Source organism: Nematolebias whitei, chromosome 18, assembly GCF_014905685.2.
Source record: "Nematolebias whitei isolate Nwh7 chromosome 18, NemWhi1, whole genome shotgun sequence".
Lineage (NCBI taxonomy): Eukaryota > Metazoa > Chordata > Actinopteri > Cyprinodontiformes > Rivulidae > Nematolebias > Nematolebias whitei.
Genome location: NC_056515.1, coordinates 26,423,412 through 26,441,750, shown reverse-complemented (window position 1 = coordinate 26,441,750; position 18,339 = coordinate 26,423,412). Strand labels below are relative to the sequence as shown.

The 18,339-nt window shown below is 36.5% G+C and overlaps 1 protein-coding gene across 1 annotated transcript in view; it reads right to left on the bottom strand.

The window, feature by feature from the left end:
* Positions 1-18,339, bottom strand: part of LOC119424522 (astrotactin-2) — a 320,640-nt gene that overhangs the window by 187,951 nt on the left and 114,350 nt on the right. The window contains exon 4 of the mRNA XM_037692008.1: positions 14,802-14,954. Within this exon, the coding sequence (XP_037547936.1) occupies positions 14,802-14,954 (153 nt within the window). The remainder of the gene's footprint in view (positions 1-14,801; positions 14,955-18,339) is intronic.

Genomic DNA, 18,339 nt, shown 5'->3' with positions numbered 1-18,339 from the left:
ACAGGTATTTGGAAAAAAAAAGTGTTTAAAATTTTACCCTTGATATTGATGTATTAAAACATTTAACAGAGAAAACAGTAAAGAACCAACAGGAGCATGAGAAAGAGCATTTTATGTCACAGTTGCTTAGTGAAGCAAGAACAATGTGATGTAGTGTCGAAAGGGTTTAAAGGAGTGTTAGAGAGAAAAAGAGATGGTGAGCCAAAAACACAAACATGAATGGGCTGTAGAAAGAGCACAGTCCACAGGAGAGACACAATTGCACTGGTTTGTAGTCTTCTGAGTAATGAGAATAATTGGTTGGGTGAGGAGTTATGGGAATGGAGTAAAGTGAGGTGATAACGCCAGTCTGAACAGTTAAAACTAATGATGTTAGGCGGTTCAAAATAGTCTGATATTACTGTGAAATAATGCATTCTGTTCCATCATACACACATGCACACACTCCTGGGTCTTTAGATCTAATGTGTCAGGGGGAAACTAAGACATGATTGGTATATGTGATTCTAAAAATTGTCAGCTTTCAGCAAAATTACAGTTATAAAAATGTGCCTATATTCATTTTCAAAAGCATAACTCCTGCTGAGGGCAGCACAGTGGCACAACTGGTAGAGCTGCTGCCTCCCAGCAAGCAGGTCCTTGGTTCAAACACCAGCCCAGGGGCCATTCTGGGTTGAGTTTGCATGTTCTCTCTGTGCATGTCTGGGTTTTCTCTGGGTACTCCGGTTTCCTCCCACAGACCAAAAACATGCATGTTAGACTGATTGGTAACTCTAAATTGTCCCTAGGTGTGAGTGAGAGAGTGAATTGTTGTTTGTCTCGTTTGTCTCTATGTGGCCCTGTGATGGACTTGCGACCCATCCAGGTTATACCCAGTCCCTCACACAGTGATTGCTGGACATGGGCACCAGCGACCCCCGTGACCCAAAATGGAAGAAGCGGGTAAAGATAATGGATGGATGGATGTCTTGGACATTTAAATGAGTAATATTCATCCTATTTTTATAGATTGATGATCCACTGATGCAATTTATGTATTGTAATATGATATGAACGTAATTCAAGCTAAGATGAAGAAACATTGATATGATGCTGACAGTGCAACCTACAGGTAAGCAAGCAAGCAAACAAGCAAAAAAGCAAAAAATAAATAAATAAATAAAATAATTGTGACCATGCTATGGAGTTTTACGCCTTGTAGCTTTTCTGGCACAAACATATTGAAGCATCAAGAAGAAAAAGAAGCTTAATAAAATCAGATTTGCACTTTCATAGTTTGAAACCTCTAATGACTGTACAGTAATTATGTACTATAATCCAGTGTATTTTGGTTAAACTCCACTGGAGTGATGAGACACTGCATATACAGTTATAAATGAGTTCTATATTTACTGCACAGTAAGCTATCTGAACTGCACACACTTCCTCTAATACGCTATATGAGTGTAATATATACAATACAACATATGCTTGCATCCTGCTCATATATATATATATATATATATATATATATTCATTTCTTTATTTTAAAATTTTTTTTTTTTTTTTTTTTTCTGAGATGCTTACATGAGTTATTAAATATGTGTAAAGGTGTTATAGTTGCAAGCATAATGCACCTTTACATGTCGTATTAAGTTTGCAAAATTTTAAAGGGAGGAAATGAGAAATGAGTAAATAATAATAGGGAAAAATAGTTTTGACTGGTAGTTTGTGCACATGCATCTATCTATACAATCATTTATCTTATGTGATCGCCTGCATAGCTTCAGCATGACTTCTACAACTCCCTGAGCAAGATAAATTGACTTGACTTAAAGCAGCTAAGCCTAAATGTCAGGTTGATATGGAGTGCTGAAAAAGCCTACTTCTATTTTTACACTCAGTGGTGGATATTCGTGGTTTGTGCCTGAAATTTGTCTATGACAGTGGGGTTTGTGAGTTAATTAAGCTGACAGCAACACCAGTCTCCACATGGCTCAACTCTGTTAATCACTTTCCAGCACACATTTATCCAGCAGTTTGGATTTTTGACACAAGCAAGCTAAATATATCCAACTCTATCTCAAAGTAACCTCCCAGTGAAGGCGCAAACACTTATGTCTAAGACACAAGACATTCAGAAGGGTTGAACGTTGAATCAAGTTCACTGAGTGATAGTAGCAAAAGAAGAAAAAAGAAACAGCAGATATAATCATCAGTATTTTTTGTTGTTGTTGTTTTTACTGACATACTGACTTGGAAAAAGGTTAATGTAAAGGTTTGTGTAAACTCCTTGTAGGTTTGATGTGAATCAGTCAGAGTAATGTGAGTAATAGGGCTCTGAAATTGGAAACAGGCAACAATACAGACTGCTGGGGTCAGGATCAGGTAGAAAAGCCTGAGGCGGTCCGTGCTGCAGCAGGCAAAGAGATTCAGAGCTGTAAAACAAGGAAAAAAAGAGGAGATTGCAGGAGGTAGAGTGATTCAGTTTTTGATTTGTGTGCTCTGTGTGGGTCCCAACATACTGGTACAGAATGTTCACAAGTTTGGAACAATGGTCTTGGCTCTTTGTGTCTGTGTTTGTCTCATTCATTGCTCAGTTTGCTTGTATAAAAAATAAATAAATAAATAAAAATCAATCAATATTGCTTTTCTTTGCTGCTGAACCTTTAGTGCTCTGCACACATTCATACATATTATTCCATTTCATATAAACAACCTTGTCATGCCAAAATGTTACTACAAAAAGCATCATGGCATAAGTGTTTTTGACACTTTGTACAATCTAAATTTATGGCCAACTACTTGTTTAAGGGGAGAGAAAGGATTTGAAAAGGTGGGATGAATAACAAGGCACCACTTGGCTCTTGTGTTCCAGTATGCTGAGAATTTGTTAATTATACTCGTTCCATTTTTTATTTTTTATTATTATTTCAACACACTTGGATTGGAATTTGGTGCTAATAAGCAAATAGTAGTGTGAGCGGAGGCCACTCAGGAGTTTTAGATTGCTGAGAAGGTGTATAACAGGTCGTTATTTCAGATGAAAGCGCCTAACAACCCTGATATAATCTGATTTCTCACCTCTTACCAACCAGCATGTGCAGAAGGATGTTCAGGTAATGGAAACAATGAAAAGGCTGTGTTGCCTCTGAAACTTCAAAAAGGAGATTTATTTAAACACAAACTTTACATTAGTATATTTACATTAGGATAGCTTTATTTCAAGTTCAAGTTCAAGTTGTGTTTATTTGTCATATGACGGTTAACACAAGGTCAAATGTTGACATTTATTTACTACAATAGTTTTTTTTTTTAAATTTCATATGGGCTGCACAGTGGCACAGAGTGTTTGCATTGCTGCTTTGGTGCAAGAAGACTAATTCATGTTTTCATTTGGGTTTTCTTTTATTAATCTCGTTAAATGTGTGTGAATGATATTTTGTCCAGTGTGTACTTTGCCTCTGACCCAATGATGGGTGGAAATAGGCACCAGGTCCCTGCAACCTTGCACAGGATCAAGCAAATATAGGCAATGGCTGGATGATGTTACTGTATAATTACTCTTCTTCTTTGTGGTATTATAGTTTGACTATTTTGTTACTAAATTAAACCTCAGCTGTTTTAGAGCACATCAGTGAACTTGACAAGGCCTGTCAGGTAATTGTTAGCTTGTAAATGTCATTTTATTAATCTCTAAATGCAATCAGGGTATCTTTTTTTTTTTTTTTTTTTTTTTCCCGGAAGAAAAACAAACAAACACAAAAGCAATAATGAAAATGCCTGAATTTACCAGCAATGTTGAATACAGGTTCAATGATTGAAGGCTAAAATAATAAACGTTAGTTTTAAATCAAAATATGTAACAACTCAGTTATCTAAAACATCTGCTAAATTAGCAACGTTACAAAATAAAAATAATAAATAAATGCACAATATGAAAATGATTGATTTGTAGTCAGCACAGGTGAAACAGGGGGACAAAAATAATGCATACAAACTGCACATATGGACATAATGGGTTGACTAAACTTCATCACAATGACCTTTGATATGCAAGGGATCATTTCACCAGCTGCTCTCAAAGCTCCTCACAACCAGCAATAGAGACATGAGTGATGCTGCATTCTCAATCTGCACTGTTCTAAGAATAAACCCAATAAATATTCTTCCATAGCTATTAATTATCTGTGGAAAACTGCAGCACATTCTACTGAACGTCAAGCATGTAACATGAGAAAGCAACTTAAGCAAAACAGACCACACGCATTCCATAAAAGCATTTTTTTTCTTTTTATGAAAGCTGTAGTCTTATCCATAAAGAGTCCACATGAGATGACTTCCCCACCACCAGTGCCCTCCCTTCTAGTCAGTTTCTCTTTTTCAAAAAGCAGACATACGAACAGCTTGGATATGAATATGTAAAAAAAAAAAAAAAAAAAAATCAGCAATGCTGAAATGCATAATAATCAATTTTAATCCAGCTGTCAATAGGCATTTATTTTACATGCATTTACTGATAATTTCATTGGGTGTGACATTGTAAAAAACAAACAAACAAACAAAAAAAATATATATATATATCTAGAATGGCATCATCATTTACGTATGCTGGCATCAGTGCCACATGTGATTCAGATGAATAATCTGAACCTTTGTCCATACAGAGAAAAGCCTTAGTTGAGCAGAGACACGGCACCCAGAGACATGGGTTTGGACAGATATGCACAGCTCACTTCAATTATCAGATAATCATGGATTAAACAGAAAGTAGCCCTCATGTTTTTCTTCTCTTCTCTCAGTTATCTGTAGAGTAGCACCTGGTCGACAACAGGGAGGCAAGGTTCATCAATACAAGCTAGATCAAGATGGGTCAAAATTAAAAGCAGGCCCTGTGGGCCTCAGAAGCCCAGAATTTGCTGAATCCCCATGTGACTTCCAACATGATCAATTTAGTGTGTGAACAAAATGATAAATAAATGCATAAAAATATTTTTAAAAACCTCTACGTGTACATCCATAGAGTGCAACATATTGCATAGAGCACATGAAGTTGTGTTGTGTACTTTTTTTTAAAACACTGAAATAAATGTTAAGATCAATTTGTCTAAAATACTGAAAAAGGTTATAGTTATTATGATCATTGGATCAAATCCTTTATTAGTTTATCTATGGGGCATTTAGTTTGCTTACATTATTTTATCTCATTAAAGCTTTAAATATATATATATATATATAAACAAGTTTAAACTGAGCTCATAAAGTTGTATCAGAAATAAAAAAAATACTTTATGCTCATTTATAGCTTCACACTGATAGTGGTGATCTTCAAAGTCAGCAATATGAGACATAAAATATAAGGGATTCAATATTTGGAGGATGTAGAATACATTCAACAAGGTGCATTCATTGTTTATTGTACAAACAAAATGTGTGTTTTGACTAAAATTAATATTTAATATAAAATAAAACATTTAACTGATTTACCATTAACCGTATGATCACATACAGTTGAATTTAACCAGTCTTCCTGTATCTTTCCCACACACATCAAAAATACTATTTAGGCTGGACAGTACACACACTGTATGGTATGTTGTACAGTAGACAGCTCTCTCGCCTCTCCCCAGGGTAGCAAACAACAACATCGCTGTGTTTGGTCTGCAAAAACTAAAGACAGCTCAATGTGAACATAACAGTAGAATGATTTTCTTCCTCTTGCCTTCCCTTCTTGTCTGACTACCCCCCCACCCCCCCAACACACACACACACACAGGCCCAGAGTACTGCTTACAAGTTCTACTTCAAGGCATCAATTTAACCTATATAATAACGTTAAGGTTATCCCTGTCATGAGTCGAAACACTCGTTGCGACACATCAAAACACTGCTTCGAGCTAATGGAGATACAGTAATGCCAGAGTGGAGATTCAAATGCACAGACGTTCATTCAAATATAGAAGTATGTTCTTTTAAAGTGCAGATTGGCAACGCATTTTGACAAAATGCACTTTTTAGGGTGACAGCAAAAATGTAAATCGCTGTACATATATCTCCTTCAGTCTTATAAATGCATGGAGCAGGCAAGGCTTCTTGGTTTCAACAAGGACGTTAAAGGAGCGTGTCAACAAGGCTAAGGAACAAATTATGCAGGGCACTGGCAGTAGAGATTGTGACAGCAAAACATAAATAAGTTAAATTATATTACCATTCCTTGAAAAAAAATGCATGTTACTCACAGTCTTGCATGTCAAAGTTTTAAGTAAAAATCTTGCATTATCCGTATGAACTTAAAGTGTATGATGGAGATCTTTCTCAGCTATCACCACACCAACATTTAGTCCAGCGTCTGTAAAACTGACTGTTGCAGCAATGTTTGTGTTTATAAGTTCATTTAGCCGAGGCAATGCTTTGAACTGAACTGACCTCAAAATATAAACTGAAGTTAAAATTTCTTGATAGTTTATTACAAATATTTCCATTGGATCATGAGATGTTTTGCTAAATGAAAGACAATAAAAACAAATAGACAATTCCATAAGTTCACATTTTATGATTGAGGGCAAAAAACATATACATGCGTATTAAAAAATAATAATAATAAAAAAATTAAAAAAAATCTAACAAAAGAGGACCACAACCTGCCAAAACTCCAGGAAAAAAAGTAGCAAAACAAAAAGAAATAGAAAATAAGTAAAACAAATTAATTAAAAATGAAGGAAAGACGGGACAATTCAGCCACACAGTTGGACTAATGACGCAGGTAAAAACAGTAAAAATAATCACAGAAGCAGATCAGTTAACTTGAGGCTTCAGGTTTGAGTCCAGGTATTGTCTGGATGGTTCATCCATCCATTATCTTTACCCACTTCTTCCTTTTTTTGGGATGCAGGGATCGCTGGTGCCCATGTCCAGCCATCACTGTATGAGAGGCAGGGGACATTCAGGTAGAGGTTGCAAGTCCATCACAGGGACACATAGAGACAAATGAAACAAACAACCATTCACTCTTTCACTCACACCTAGGGTCAATTTAGAGTTACCATTTAGCCTAACATGCATGTTTTTGGTCTGTGGGAGGAAACTGGAGTACCCAGAGAAAAATCACGTATTCATGTAGAGCACATGCAAACTTCATTCAGGACCACTGGACAGAGATTTGAACCAGGGTAACCTGTTCCCTGAGAGGCAGCAGCTCTACCAACTGTGCCACTGTGCTGCACTGTCTGGAAAGTCATACGGCATAAATCAGTTGCCAAATCTTTCATTTGAGTTTTCTTGCTGTGGCGCCCCCTGCAGGAAGGAGCAGCCAAAACAACAGAAGCAAACCAGCCAGTAAGCTAAACAAGCTACCAGAGACAAGCACAGATACAATACAAAAGCAAATTAGAAGTAAAATACAAGTAACGAAGCTTAAGAAATGTAAATATAACTGGAAAACAAGGCATTTAACAAAAAAAAAAACTGAACTAGAAACAAGTAACTCAAACAATAGAAAAGTGGGAATTCGTATCATTCACTGTTTTGTCAGAACTGGTAGATAATGTGCACAGCTTTGAATGTTCAGCAAACAAAAATCTCTTAGAAATTCCAGTTGTGGCTGTTGCTTGCAGGAATGACACAGACAAAGAGCCTTGTGGTGTCTAAGGTCGTTTTCACATCAGATAGTCCGGTAGACTCAGTTCGGTTCGGGACCGATATTCATGACATTTTGTTTACATTTGAGCTGGTGCATTTGCATTCACACTGCACTGTGCAGTCGAGTCAATCTGTTGAACCAACCTATTCCCCCGCACGCCTGTGGGGGCGCTGCACCAAGAACTACTGAAAGAAACGATACAAAAACCTCTGAAGACACGTCTTCTTCTTCTTTTGTAAATAAAAAGAAAAACGAAGTGGCATCAAGTTTTAGCAGTTTTAGGAGTTATATTTTGTCATTTTTCAAAAATGGACTTAGCATGAGCAGAAGATGAGACAGAAGACCATGGAGAATATTGTTTTTCCACACAAGGCAGCTGACGGCTCCATATAAGGTCAGAGAAATGCCTGTTTGTTTGTCCTGCGGAGCGGGGCCTGGTCTGTTTACATTCACACTGTACTCGAACCGCGCTGGAGTTCGCTTCTACCGGACCGAGACCTAGGTTTTAGCCTGGGCCAGAGTTTGCCTTTTTGTTCCGTGACAGAGTTCAATGGCGCGTTCACACCTCCCTAAACGAACCGGACTTTCTAGGAAAACGAGCTAGAGTTCGATTAAAGCGGACTAAACAGGGCTGGTGTGAATGCACCCTAAGTGTCGAAGTGGGCGGCCAACAGCTACTCACATCACTTCCATTTCCAATGATTAAATTATGAGATCCAATGCTCCTGTAGCATATCCAGAAAGCTGCAGTAGAACAAACAGAGCTTATGTATATGTTCCACTGCTTCACTGCAATGCATGTAAAAATAATAATCAACTACTGAAAAGTGCATTACTTATCTCAGCCAGAAAAGATAGTGCTACGTTACCAGTTCACTGACCTTGTTGCTCCTTAACATTTACATCTATGCTTCAATTATCTATCTATGCTACAGCCTGTGAAGCATCAAATAACCAATAAAAATTATACATTAAAGACTTAGCATTCCCTCAAAATTGCTTGCCACTAGAAACCTTTTATGTCAAAGTTTTAAGCTAAAATCAACTCTAAACTGAGAAGGCTGTTTTAGTCTAAACTAAATGACATTGTGCACAAACCCATGCAGTAATGTGAGATATTTAATATGCAAAAAAAAAAAAAAATACGGAGCTAAGAGAGTTAACACAAAAAATGAATCCCACAGTAATAAACTAAAATATTGTGCAATGTATACAGCTCAGATTATGTGATAGTGATGACGTTCAGCTACTACCACAGCGATATTATGCTCAATTTATTTAAAATCGGTTGAGTTTTTGCATTTCTTAAATTCAGTTGACTACTGCAGACATCTTGAATTGGGTTAACTTTGATGTCACTTAATGCTCAGAGTGTCATGAATGAAAGCTGCTAAACTATAGAATTGCAGCTCGGATTCAGTAAAATTGTCTTGAGTTACAGCAATTTTTTGTGTTTTCTAAGTTCCTTTAGCAGTGGCAGCCATCTTAAATCAAGTTGACTCCAAAAATTAAAGAATTATAAACATGCGTACAGTTAATACTGTCCGAGAGTTTTATTAAACTCTGTCAACTGGTTCATGAAATATTGTGCTAACGCTACAGCCCAGCAAACACACACACATGCATGCAAAAACATTATCGCCTTCAGCAGTGTGCATTAAAAGTGTGTCTAAAAACTGCATAACAATGACTTTTATCCATGAGTCAACAATTTCTCAGAGTCCAGGTACAGGATGTTGAACTAAATCTAGGGCAGTATCTGCTGAATGGGAAGTAACAAATGTTGCCACGAAGCACATTTGCAATATGCAAGCAAGGGGACAGTAAGAAGGAAAACTAAGAACAGCTGCAAGGTTTTGCTGAAATGACAAAACTGCTGCTCCAGTTTATAAGTGACTGCAATACTTACTATCAAGTACTGTAGGTGTTAATTTTATTTGGTTTTACTGAACATATTTCACATGACATCTTTATTCTTGGAAGTAAAAGTACTATAATTTTCCATTTTCTTAAAAAAAAATGTATAAGACATCCACACCAAGTCATACTTTAGGCTTCTAGTTTGCCTTTTAATGATTGTTTTTGTCCTCTATCCTAGATGTATAAAAGGGGGAAAATGTCATTTTCAGAAAATTGCTGTGCTGCTGGATGCTGACGCCTCACGCATCATATCCTCACTGTACCTACTGTTTTTCCTCCCACACAGACACTGGGGACAATAGTGTCCCTCTTGTGCAGGCAAGCCAGCTGACAGTGTTGTCAATATTGGTGTTAACTCTTTGATCGCAGCATCAAACACCTTCACCATGGTACATAACAACTGTCCTGGTGATGGCACCGTCCAGGAAAATTGTAAAGAAGTGTGCCTCCCTTAATTTGTGAGCAGGTCAGATTCACATGGGACTCAGCCCTGCATGCATGTTTGTATCTCTGGGATAAGATGATAGAGGGTTCTTTAAATTAAATATAAACTCATTCAAGCTTTAAGATGCTTTTAAGAACCAGGACATGCAATCTCTTCTCACTGAGAAGTAAAGAAATACTCAGTGCAATGCTCAATGTATTTTCTAAAAATGATTTTTTTTCTACTAGTCCACAAAGAATACATATGTATTGATATTGAAAAACATCCTAGAATCCCCTATAGTAATGCATAATAATGCAATGCATGTATTGGTCATAAATTGAAATAATGCTATGCACAAGCTCATGCAGGTATGCAAAATGTCACATTCAATAGGATTTACTGTAAATGATTCTCAGCTATGACCACATTAATTCTTAGCTTAAATTCTGTAAAAATGTCTGACTTTTCAACATTTTTTTGTGTTTACCTATATCAATTAACCATAGTGGTCATCTTGAATCGGACTGACTCCAAATAGTAATCGACTGCAGATGTACATTCAAGTGTAGATACTGTATGTATATACTGCTACAGGTGTGCAGTGGAGAGCATGCTGTGCTCCAGCATCAACGTGTGGCATGGAGGCTGCACAGCTGCAGAAAGAAAAGCTTTGCAGAGAGTAGTGAAGGCTGCACAGAAGTCTGTTGGAGTCAGCCTCCCCACCATCACAGACATTTACACCTCCAGATGCAGGAAGAGGGTCACCTGCATCATGAAGGACCCCACTCACCCAGCACACACACTTTTGCCCCTCTCCCCTCAGGCAGGAAGTTGAGGAGCAATAAGTGTAGAACCACTAGACTGAGGAACAGCTTCTACCCTGAGGCTGTTAGACTCATGAATCTGTAACCAGAATAATCACTGTGAAAAAAACACAGCATGTTGCTGCTGATCTGTTTCATGTTGGTGTGTTCATGCGTGCTCATCTGCTCACACAGACTCATGTTCATGTTTGTGCTGATGTTCGACGTAATGTTTATATGCTATTAGTGCTTAGTGTTTATTTAGTTTATGTTTTTCTTAGTTCATATCTTAGATGTTATTACTGTTTTTCTTATACATTTTATTGTTGGATGTAACTGGGACCCTGTGTACATAATTTCGCTCCACCACATGTACCACATGTGGTGCAAATGACAATAAAGAATCTCTGACTCTGACTCTAAAAGTTATGTTCCAATCTGGCCATTGGTTCCCAAGATATTACATTAATTAACAAACATGGTTGACCCCAGCTGTGATTGCTAAATTCGTTAACAAATATCTTGCACACTGAGTATTATCTATAGAGAATACTTTGTTCTGTATGACTCTCACTTACCACAACCCCACATTTTAGCCCAATATTACTACACTTGATGGAGTTGTACTGTAACCATTGCATGTTTTGTACCACCAATTTTCTGTAGTATTGATCTTCAAAAAGGTTTGGCCTTAAAAGTTTATAAATTTTAGAGGTTCACCCAATGACTGATTCCTGAATGTTTCATTAAAATATGTCCAGAAATCCATGAGATGCGTTGATATTTTTATATTTAACATATATATGACTTCAAAGGGTACTGACAAAAATGTATACAATCTTCTTTTAGTGCTCAGAATATGTTTAATGAATCAGTCTCAACTGCAACCACAGCATTTGTGTGTTTAATGGTGTAGCTGTAAAACTGACTGTTACAGCCATGTTTGTGCCTTTAAGGCAGTTTACTCTGTCTTGAATCTTGAATCAGATCCACGACAAAAGCTCATCATCCAGTGCATCCAATGATCATTTTTCACACGTTTCATAAAAAATAAATAATAATAATTGCCCAGTGCTTCATGGTGTATTTTGATAAAAGACAGGCATATGACCACACACATATTCACAGAAACAATATCATCTGCTTTTGCCGTCTGGCTCCAGATAAAACAATTGAAACTAATGCTATGTTCATCACTTACGTACATTTCATATGTTCATCTCTGTTAAGTATAACTTCTTTGAAAATACAGTCATTATGTGCTGTTTTATGCTATAATGGCCATAGTAGAACCAGCATGATATGAAGTTGTGAAGAACAATTACCCCATCATGTTCCTGTTACCCTACAGTTTATTATTTGTAGCAACGTTGCAGAAAATTTAAAGAAGTTGCCCAACTTTAACTAGAGAACTTTAGTGGAAATATGCAAATACAAATGGGAGATAAGGGAAAAAGCGATGCAATTACAGCTCCTCGACAAATAGGACTTTCAACCAAGTTTAGTAATTAGTAAAGCTAAGTGTCTGCCAGGCTGCAGCTTGCTTGCTCCTTGGCCTCAGCCTGGAACACTTCTTAAAGAATTCAAAAAAGTGTTCAATACAAAAAAAAATTGCAATGCTTTTACTCCACGTGTGCAGCATTGACCCTTTGACGTCCCACAACAACTTTTCCCTTTAACCCCAATCCAGCCAAGCAATTGGTCAACACTCAGGGAAAACATTTCACCTTTTCATTATAGATCCTCAAAAAAAATCATTGTACTATTGACTTTAGGGAGGACTTTCCTCAGTCATGCCCTTCACAGTTTTAATGTTGCATGGAGATAAAGACTCTGCTCATTTAGAATTACTTCATGAATTACATCACTTTGGTAATGTTCATTTAAATCAACATCACATAAGACAAGCACAAGCAGATGTTTACATCACAAGTTGGTAAACACTGTTAAATACTGTGTAAAGGGAAAAAAGCAAAAGGTTCCAATTAATTACATCATACGTAAAATGTTTTTTTTTTTTCTTTTCTGCATCAAGTGTTATTAATTGGCAAGAAGTTGATAGGTTATAAAAAAAAAAAAGTTACTGTCTGATGTTATTATTATTTGCTTTATGATTGAAATGACTGATGGCAGGGATGTTTTATTTTCCCAATACATTAGAATAAACTATTTCATGAGGTAATGAGCTGTATTCAGTGCTAGTTTCACCATACGTTTCTCAATTAACAAATTCTCTGCTTTATGTAAGCTATTATACAGAGCAATCTCCAAAGCCCTACTGAATTTGTATTATGAATTATGTAGCGGGCGCTAACTCGCATTTTGTTTACACATTGCCACTGCAACACAAAAATTATGCGAGCATGCTATTCTGCCTGTGATTCAAATTTAATTATCTTTTGAATGTTACTATTGTACAGTAGTCCCTCGTTTATTGCAGGGAACCATGAAGCCCCGCGATAAGTGAAAAACCACAAAGTATATATTAGTACAAGTAGTAGTTTATTTTAGTGTGTGTATATATATATATATATATATATATATATATATATACATATATATATATACATATATAAATATATGTATGTGCAGGAGGAAGCTTCTTCTGCAGCTCTGTGCTACATAAAGGTGCAGCAGGTACTAAATAATTTATTTTAAATAAAAAAATCCATGTCAATCATGCATCTCATCCATCAATCAGCCAATTGTGTGTCATGTCCAATCTTATTTTGAAAAAACGCAATAGAGCGAGCCTGTGATAAACGAACCATGGAATAGCGAGGGACTACTGTATATGGATGCATGTGACATTTTTTTTTTGCTACCTGATTTTAATATGTGTGAAAATTATGATTTTGTTTGAAAATATTGCATGAACCGGAAGAGGAAACTGAAAATGAAATGTGCCACAACACAGTTAAAATGTCATGGGTGGAGTGGGGTCTTTAATGCTCCCTCTAGTTTATGTCACTGGTTAAACTAGCAAACACGGCTATTTTGTTAGTACAAGTAGAGTTGTGCTGTGTTGTTGAGCTTTGTATATTGTAATACTATGAAGAAACTAAAACTAAAAACAGATTCTTACATTAAGAAGTGATTTGTCCTGTTTTTGCAGTAGTTGTCAAGATGTTCAGAGGTTCTTAAGTGAAATTAAGAAACCGGGCAGCAATATGAAACACAGATTCTTGAACCCAGTGTGTTACAAATAACATATTTCACTTTGATACAAATACATTAATTTAATATTAAATCAATAACCAGCAAAACCAATCCCTTTATGGTAAAATAGATTCAATGAATTGTTTTCTTCAATACAATGTAAGCACACATCTCACAATCATTCACAAAACGTGTTTGACAATGACAACATTAACATTTGACAACTAAATAAGTGTCAGTTATGTGAACAAAGCATTGTACATGACAATAATTTTCACAGATTACAGTGTTTAATCCTTATTGCTTATCCAAGATTGTTACACCATCAACTCTTAATTTATTGCCTAAATACTTCATCAAACTAATAAGACCAAATTTGTATTCCTCATTATTTTGTTGTGGATTTCATTATTGTTGCTCATATTCTATTTTTGATTAATTGTTTTTGTAATACAAGTTAAGGACAAATTCAATCTCCACAATCCGCTAAACATTTGTTATGGTATAGAGTTCATTGTAATTATCAATTTCTATTTCAGTGACTTAAATTTGAATATTAAAATAATAAAATAATCATAGCCATCATAATCATAGTAATGAGTAATATGATGAGTAGTAAGATGAGAAGAAAGGATCACCCTTCTGCCCCCTTTACTCACACCATCTACATTAAATAACACATAATTAAAAAATACTTATAAGCCAACATATTATCCAGTATGTGCCAAAAGAACAAAAGTTGCACGCAGTCTAAAATAATTAAAAATAAATCCCACATTGTTTGGCATTATGCCGACATGCAAATATTAAGACAAACCTGTTGCTTACAGTAAATGTAACCATGTGACAACTAAACAGCTGAATGGTGTCTCACCTCTGATGTGGCTGGAGACCCTCCGGCGACCTGTAGATGAGCTGTGCATGGCGTGCTGGTAGTGAGACATGTTTGTTGGCGTGTTGGGAACACGGAAGCTGTCCTGAAACCTCTGCATCAAATCCTCTACTGACTCACTGTTTGCTTCAATAGCTGGAAGAAAAGAGATGACAGTCATGACACAAGGCTATAAAAATCACTTTGCAAAGATTGAGACACTCAAGACAATGTGAAAATCCATAAACAGGCGTGCAGTTTATCTAAAACAATCTGTTTTGATCTTTTTTTTTTTTTTTTAAAGGAAGGATAATAGATTAGGACATAAAATACACTGAGAGCCACTGGGCAGTTACATTTAGGTACTGTAAAAAAAAAAAAAAAAAAAATCAAACATAAAGAGCCCAGTGTTCTTTTATTTTTTTCTGCCCTTTAAATGATTCCATCAATCCAATATTGCCTTATCTCTACAGGGATCCTGCCAACGCTTCCACTGATTGTTCAGTCTCACTCTTCTTGATGAATGACTCCAAAACAACTAGCTGCAGGGGAAGAGGAGGGGCAGCGACAGGAGCCTTGCTTCCCTTTCTTTAACAATAGGATATTTAAACAGATGAAAAAGAAGGCAGTATGTAGTGTGCACATTTATGGCAGGCTTTATTTACATATAACTGTGTTGGTTTACTTATAACATCCCCGACATAGTATTTACTATGACCAAAATGTTAAAGTGAATGTGCACAGATGCATAAATGTTTTGTCTTTCTGTTTCAAAAGAGACAATAATGACATTTCAGTTTATACTTTCTTTTCCCTTTATAAGATCTATATTAAGATGAGATTGTACGGCATCCCCTAAATAAAACAAATAGGCCTGCGGGAAGAATAAAATGTCAAAACCGCCAAAATACAACAAATAAAAAAATTAAAAAATCTGTGCCAATGTTTCAGAACTTTTGTGAAAGTGTCAAAAACAGAGGATCTTGAGCATGTCTAGTAACTATCTTGAAGACAATTTTTTTTTCTTAAAAAAAAAGGAAGAAAATTTAAATACTGTTTTTCCTTCCGTATATGAACATGGTAACATGGTTTATTTTAGAATTATTCAGTATAAATCTTGATGTTCAGTAATAAACAAATAAATATATTGATCCATTCATTCTGTTTACTTGCTTTATTTATTTATTTATTTATTTTTTTACAGTAGCAGATTTGATAGAGCTGTCATCTCTCAGCAAAAGGGTTGCTGGATCGAATCCCAGCTGGGACCTTTCTGGGTGAAGTTTGCATGTTCTCTCCGTGCATGCATGGACTTTCTCCGGGTTCTCTGGTTTTCTCCCACATTCCAAAAACATGAAAGTTAGGCTAATTGGTGACTCTAAATTGTTCCTACGTGTGAGTGAGAGAGTGAATGGTCGTCTCATTTGTCTATGTGTCCCTGTGATGGACTGGAGACCTGTCCAGATGTCCCCTGCCTCCTGCACAGTGACTGCTGGATATGGGGCACCAGTGGGCACCAGTGGGCACCAGTGAGCCCCGTGACCTGAAAAGGCAGAAGCAGATAAAAGATAATGGATGGATGGATGTGTTTTCTTTTCTGGGTCCTGGGAGAGCTGGTGCCTGTCTCCAGCGGTCATAGTGTGAGAAGTTGTGCACACCCTGGACAAGTCACATGTCCATCATTGGGCTACACAGAGATGGAAGAAGACCAACAACCGTCCACTCTCTCACTCGCTCACATCTACAAAAAATTAAACTCAAAGGCATGTTTTTGGTCTGTGGGAGGAAACGAGTACCCAGACAAAACCAATGCAAGCACGAAGCAAACTTGCAATCTCCTCACAAAAAGGCCAGAATGAGAACCTGCCACCATCTTACTGTGAGGCGACACAGGCACTAGTCACTCTGTCACTGTGCCACCCTAAATAAATAAATAATGTTTTATTTTTAAATTGATTCACTCAATATTTGTAGTGCAAGTATAAAGCAAAGTACAAAGTAGGATCTAGTGGTAACACCTTCTGAAAAGTACACACCGATAAACGTTTTATTTTATTTTTTATCCCTCTTTTTGGAAGTGTTTATAAAAAGTAAAGTTTTCACTTCCCAAAAACCATTTGCATGCAAATGAGCCATAAAAATACTGTGGTGAAAATGGTTTAGCTAAAAAAAAACTTTTCAAATGGTTTTGTTGGTGTGGGCAGGACCTCAATATACAGTATGCAGGGAACCCATCTGCAAGTAGCATGCACCTAAAGTACAAAGCTTGTGATGAAAAAGAGAGAAAAAGGTTCTGCTCTCAAACTTCCAGCACGTAGCCATCTCCAAACAATGGGATCATTTATCACCCCTAACACCAGTACCCCCAGCCTATCATCATCATCTTTTGATCTGTCAGTTTGGCTTCGAGGTGTACTCTGTCAATGAATAATGGTGATATGTTGCTCTCCGTCAGTGCTTATCATGCATGCCAATGAGCTTGCAGAAGAAGAAAAAAAAAGATGACTGCAAACACAGGTCAAAGAGGCAAAATTATTCACATTTGTCTTGATAGATATAAATGAAAACAACACACAAACCCTTGTTGTTTGCTTCCTACGTTTGGGTTTGTTATCAATACAAAACATATGTTTGTTATGATTTGTCAAAGTACTGCTTTATTACCAAGTAATACACTAAGATTTATGAGATTAAGCTCTGCAACCTAAGATAAATCAAATCATTGTAATAAAAAGTGACATTTTTAAAGTCCATTTGTCATATGTTTTAGCTCATCTGCTTTATCGCTAGTTACATTTGTTTGTCTGCAAATATGAGGAAAACAACAAAGCTTGCAGTGATTAGAGGCTCAAAGTTCTCCCGGTGTGGGTGCAACAAACAGTACATGGTACAGAAGTATTTTGTTTGTTTACAGTGTAAAGATTTCCATTAAGACATATATTTTATGCATCGCAAACCAGCACTCCAGCCAGTGTAGGAGATCAAATTTGGAATGCAAGCGAAGCATGCAGAGTATTTCACCCACGTGGTCTCTTGAGAAAGCAGCTCTTGTATCCATTCTGTGAAATGCACTACAGTCAAATTGGATCTATACTGGAGTGTTGGTAAAACAAGCTTAGGGCGGCGTTCCCCACATCTTAAAAGTATTTAGAATATTGCCATGCATGATGCGCTAGTTCACATGAAAAACAAATGCGCAGGTCAGAACTCGTCAAATTAATAAAAAAAGTAGTTCAAGCAGAGACGGCTTTTGTTGAGGTTATCAATAATTTAATAAATAGCTGAAATACAGTAACTTGTGATAAATTAGTTAATAACTGCTATCTTACATTAACTTTTTTTTTTCTGTTAGATTACATGCTAATACAATAGTCCCCGGTTTGTCAGTGGGGGTATGCACTCTGAAGCCCCGTGATACTTGAAAAACCACAAAGTAGGAATAGTAGTACAAGTAGTAAGTAGTTTATTTTAGTATATATATAGAGTATGTATTTTAAATAAAAAAAAATCCATGCCAATCCTACTGCTCATCCATCAATCA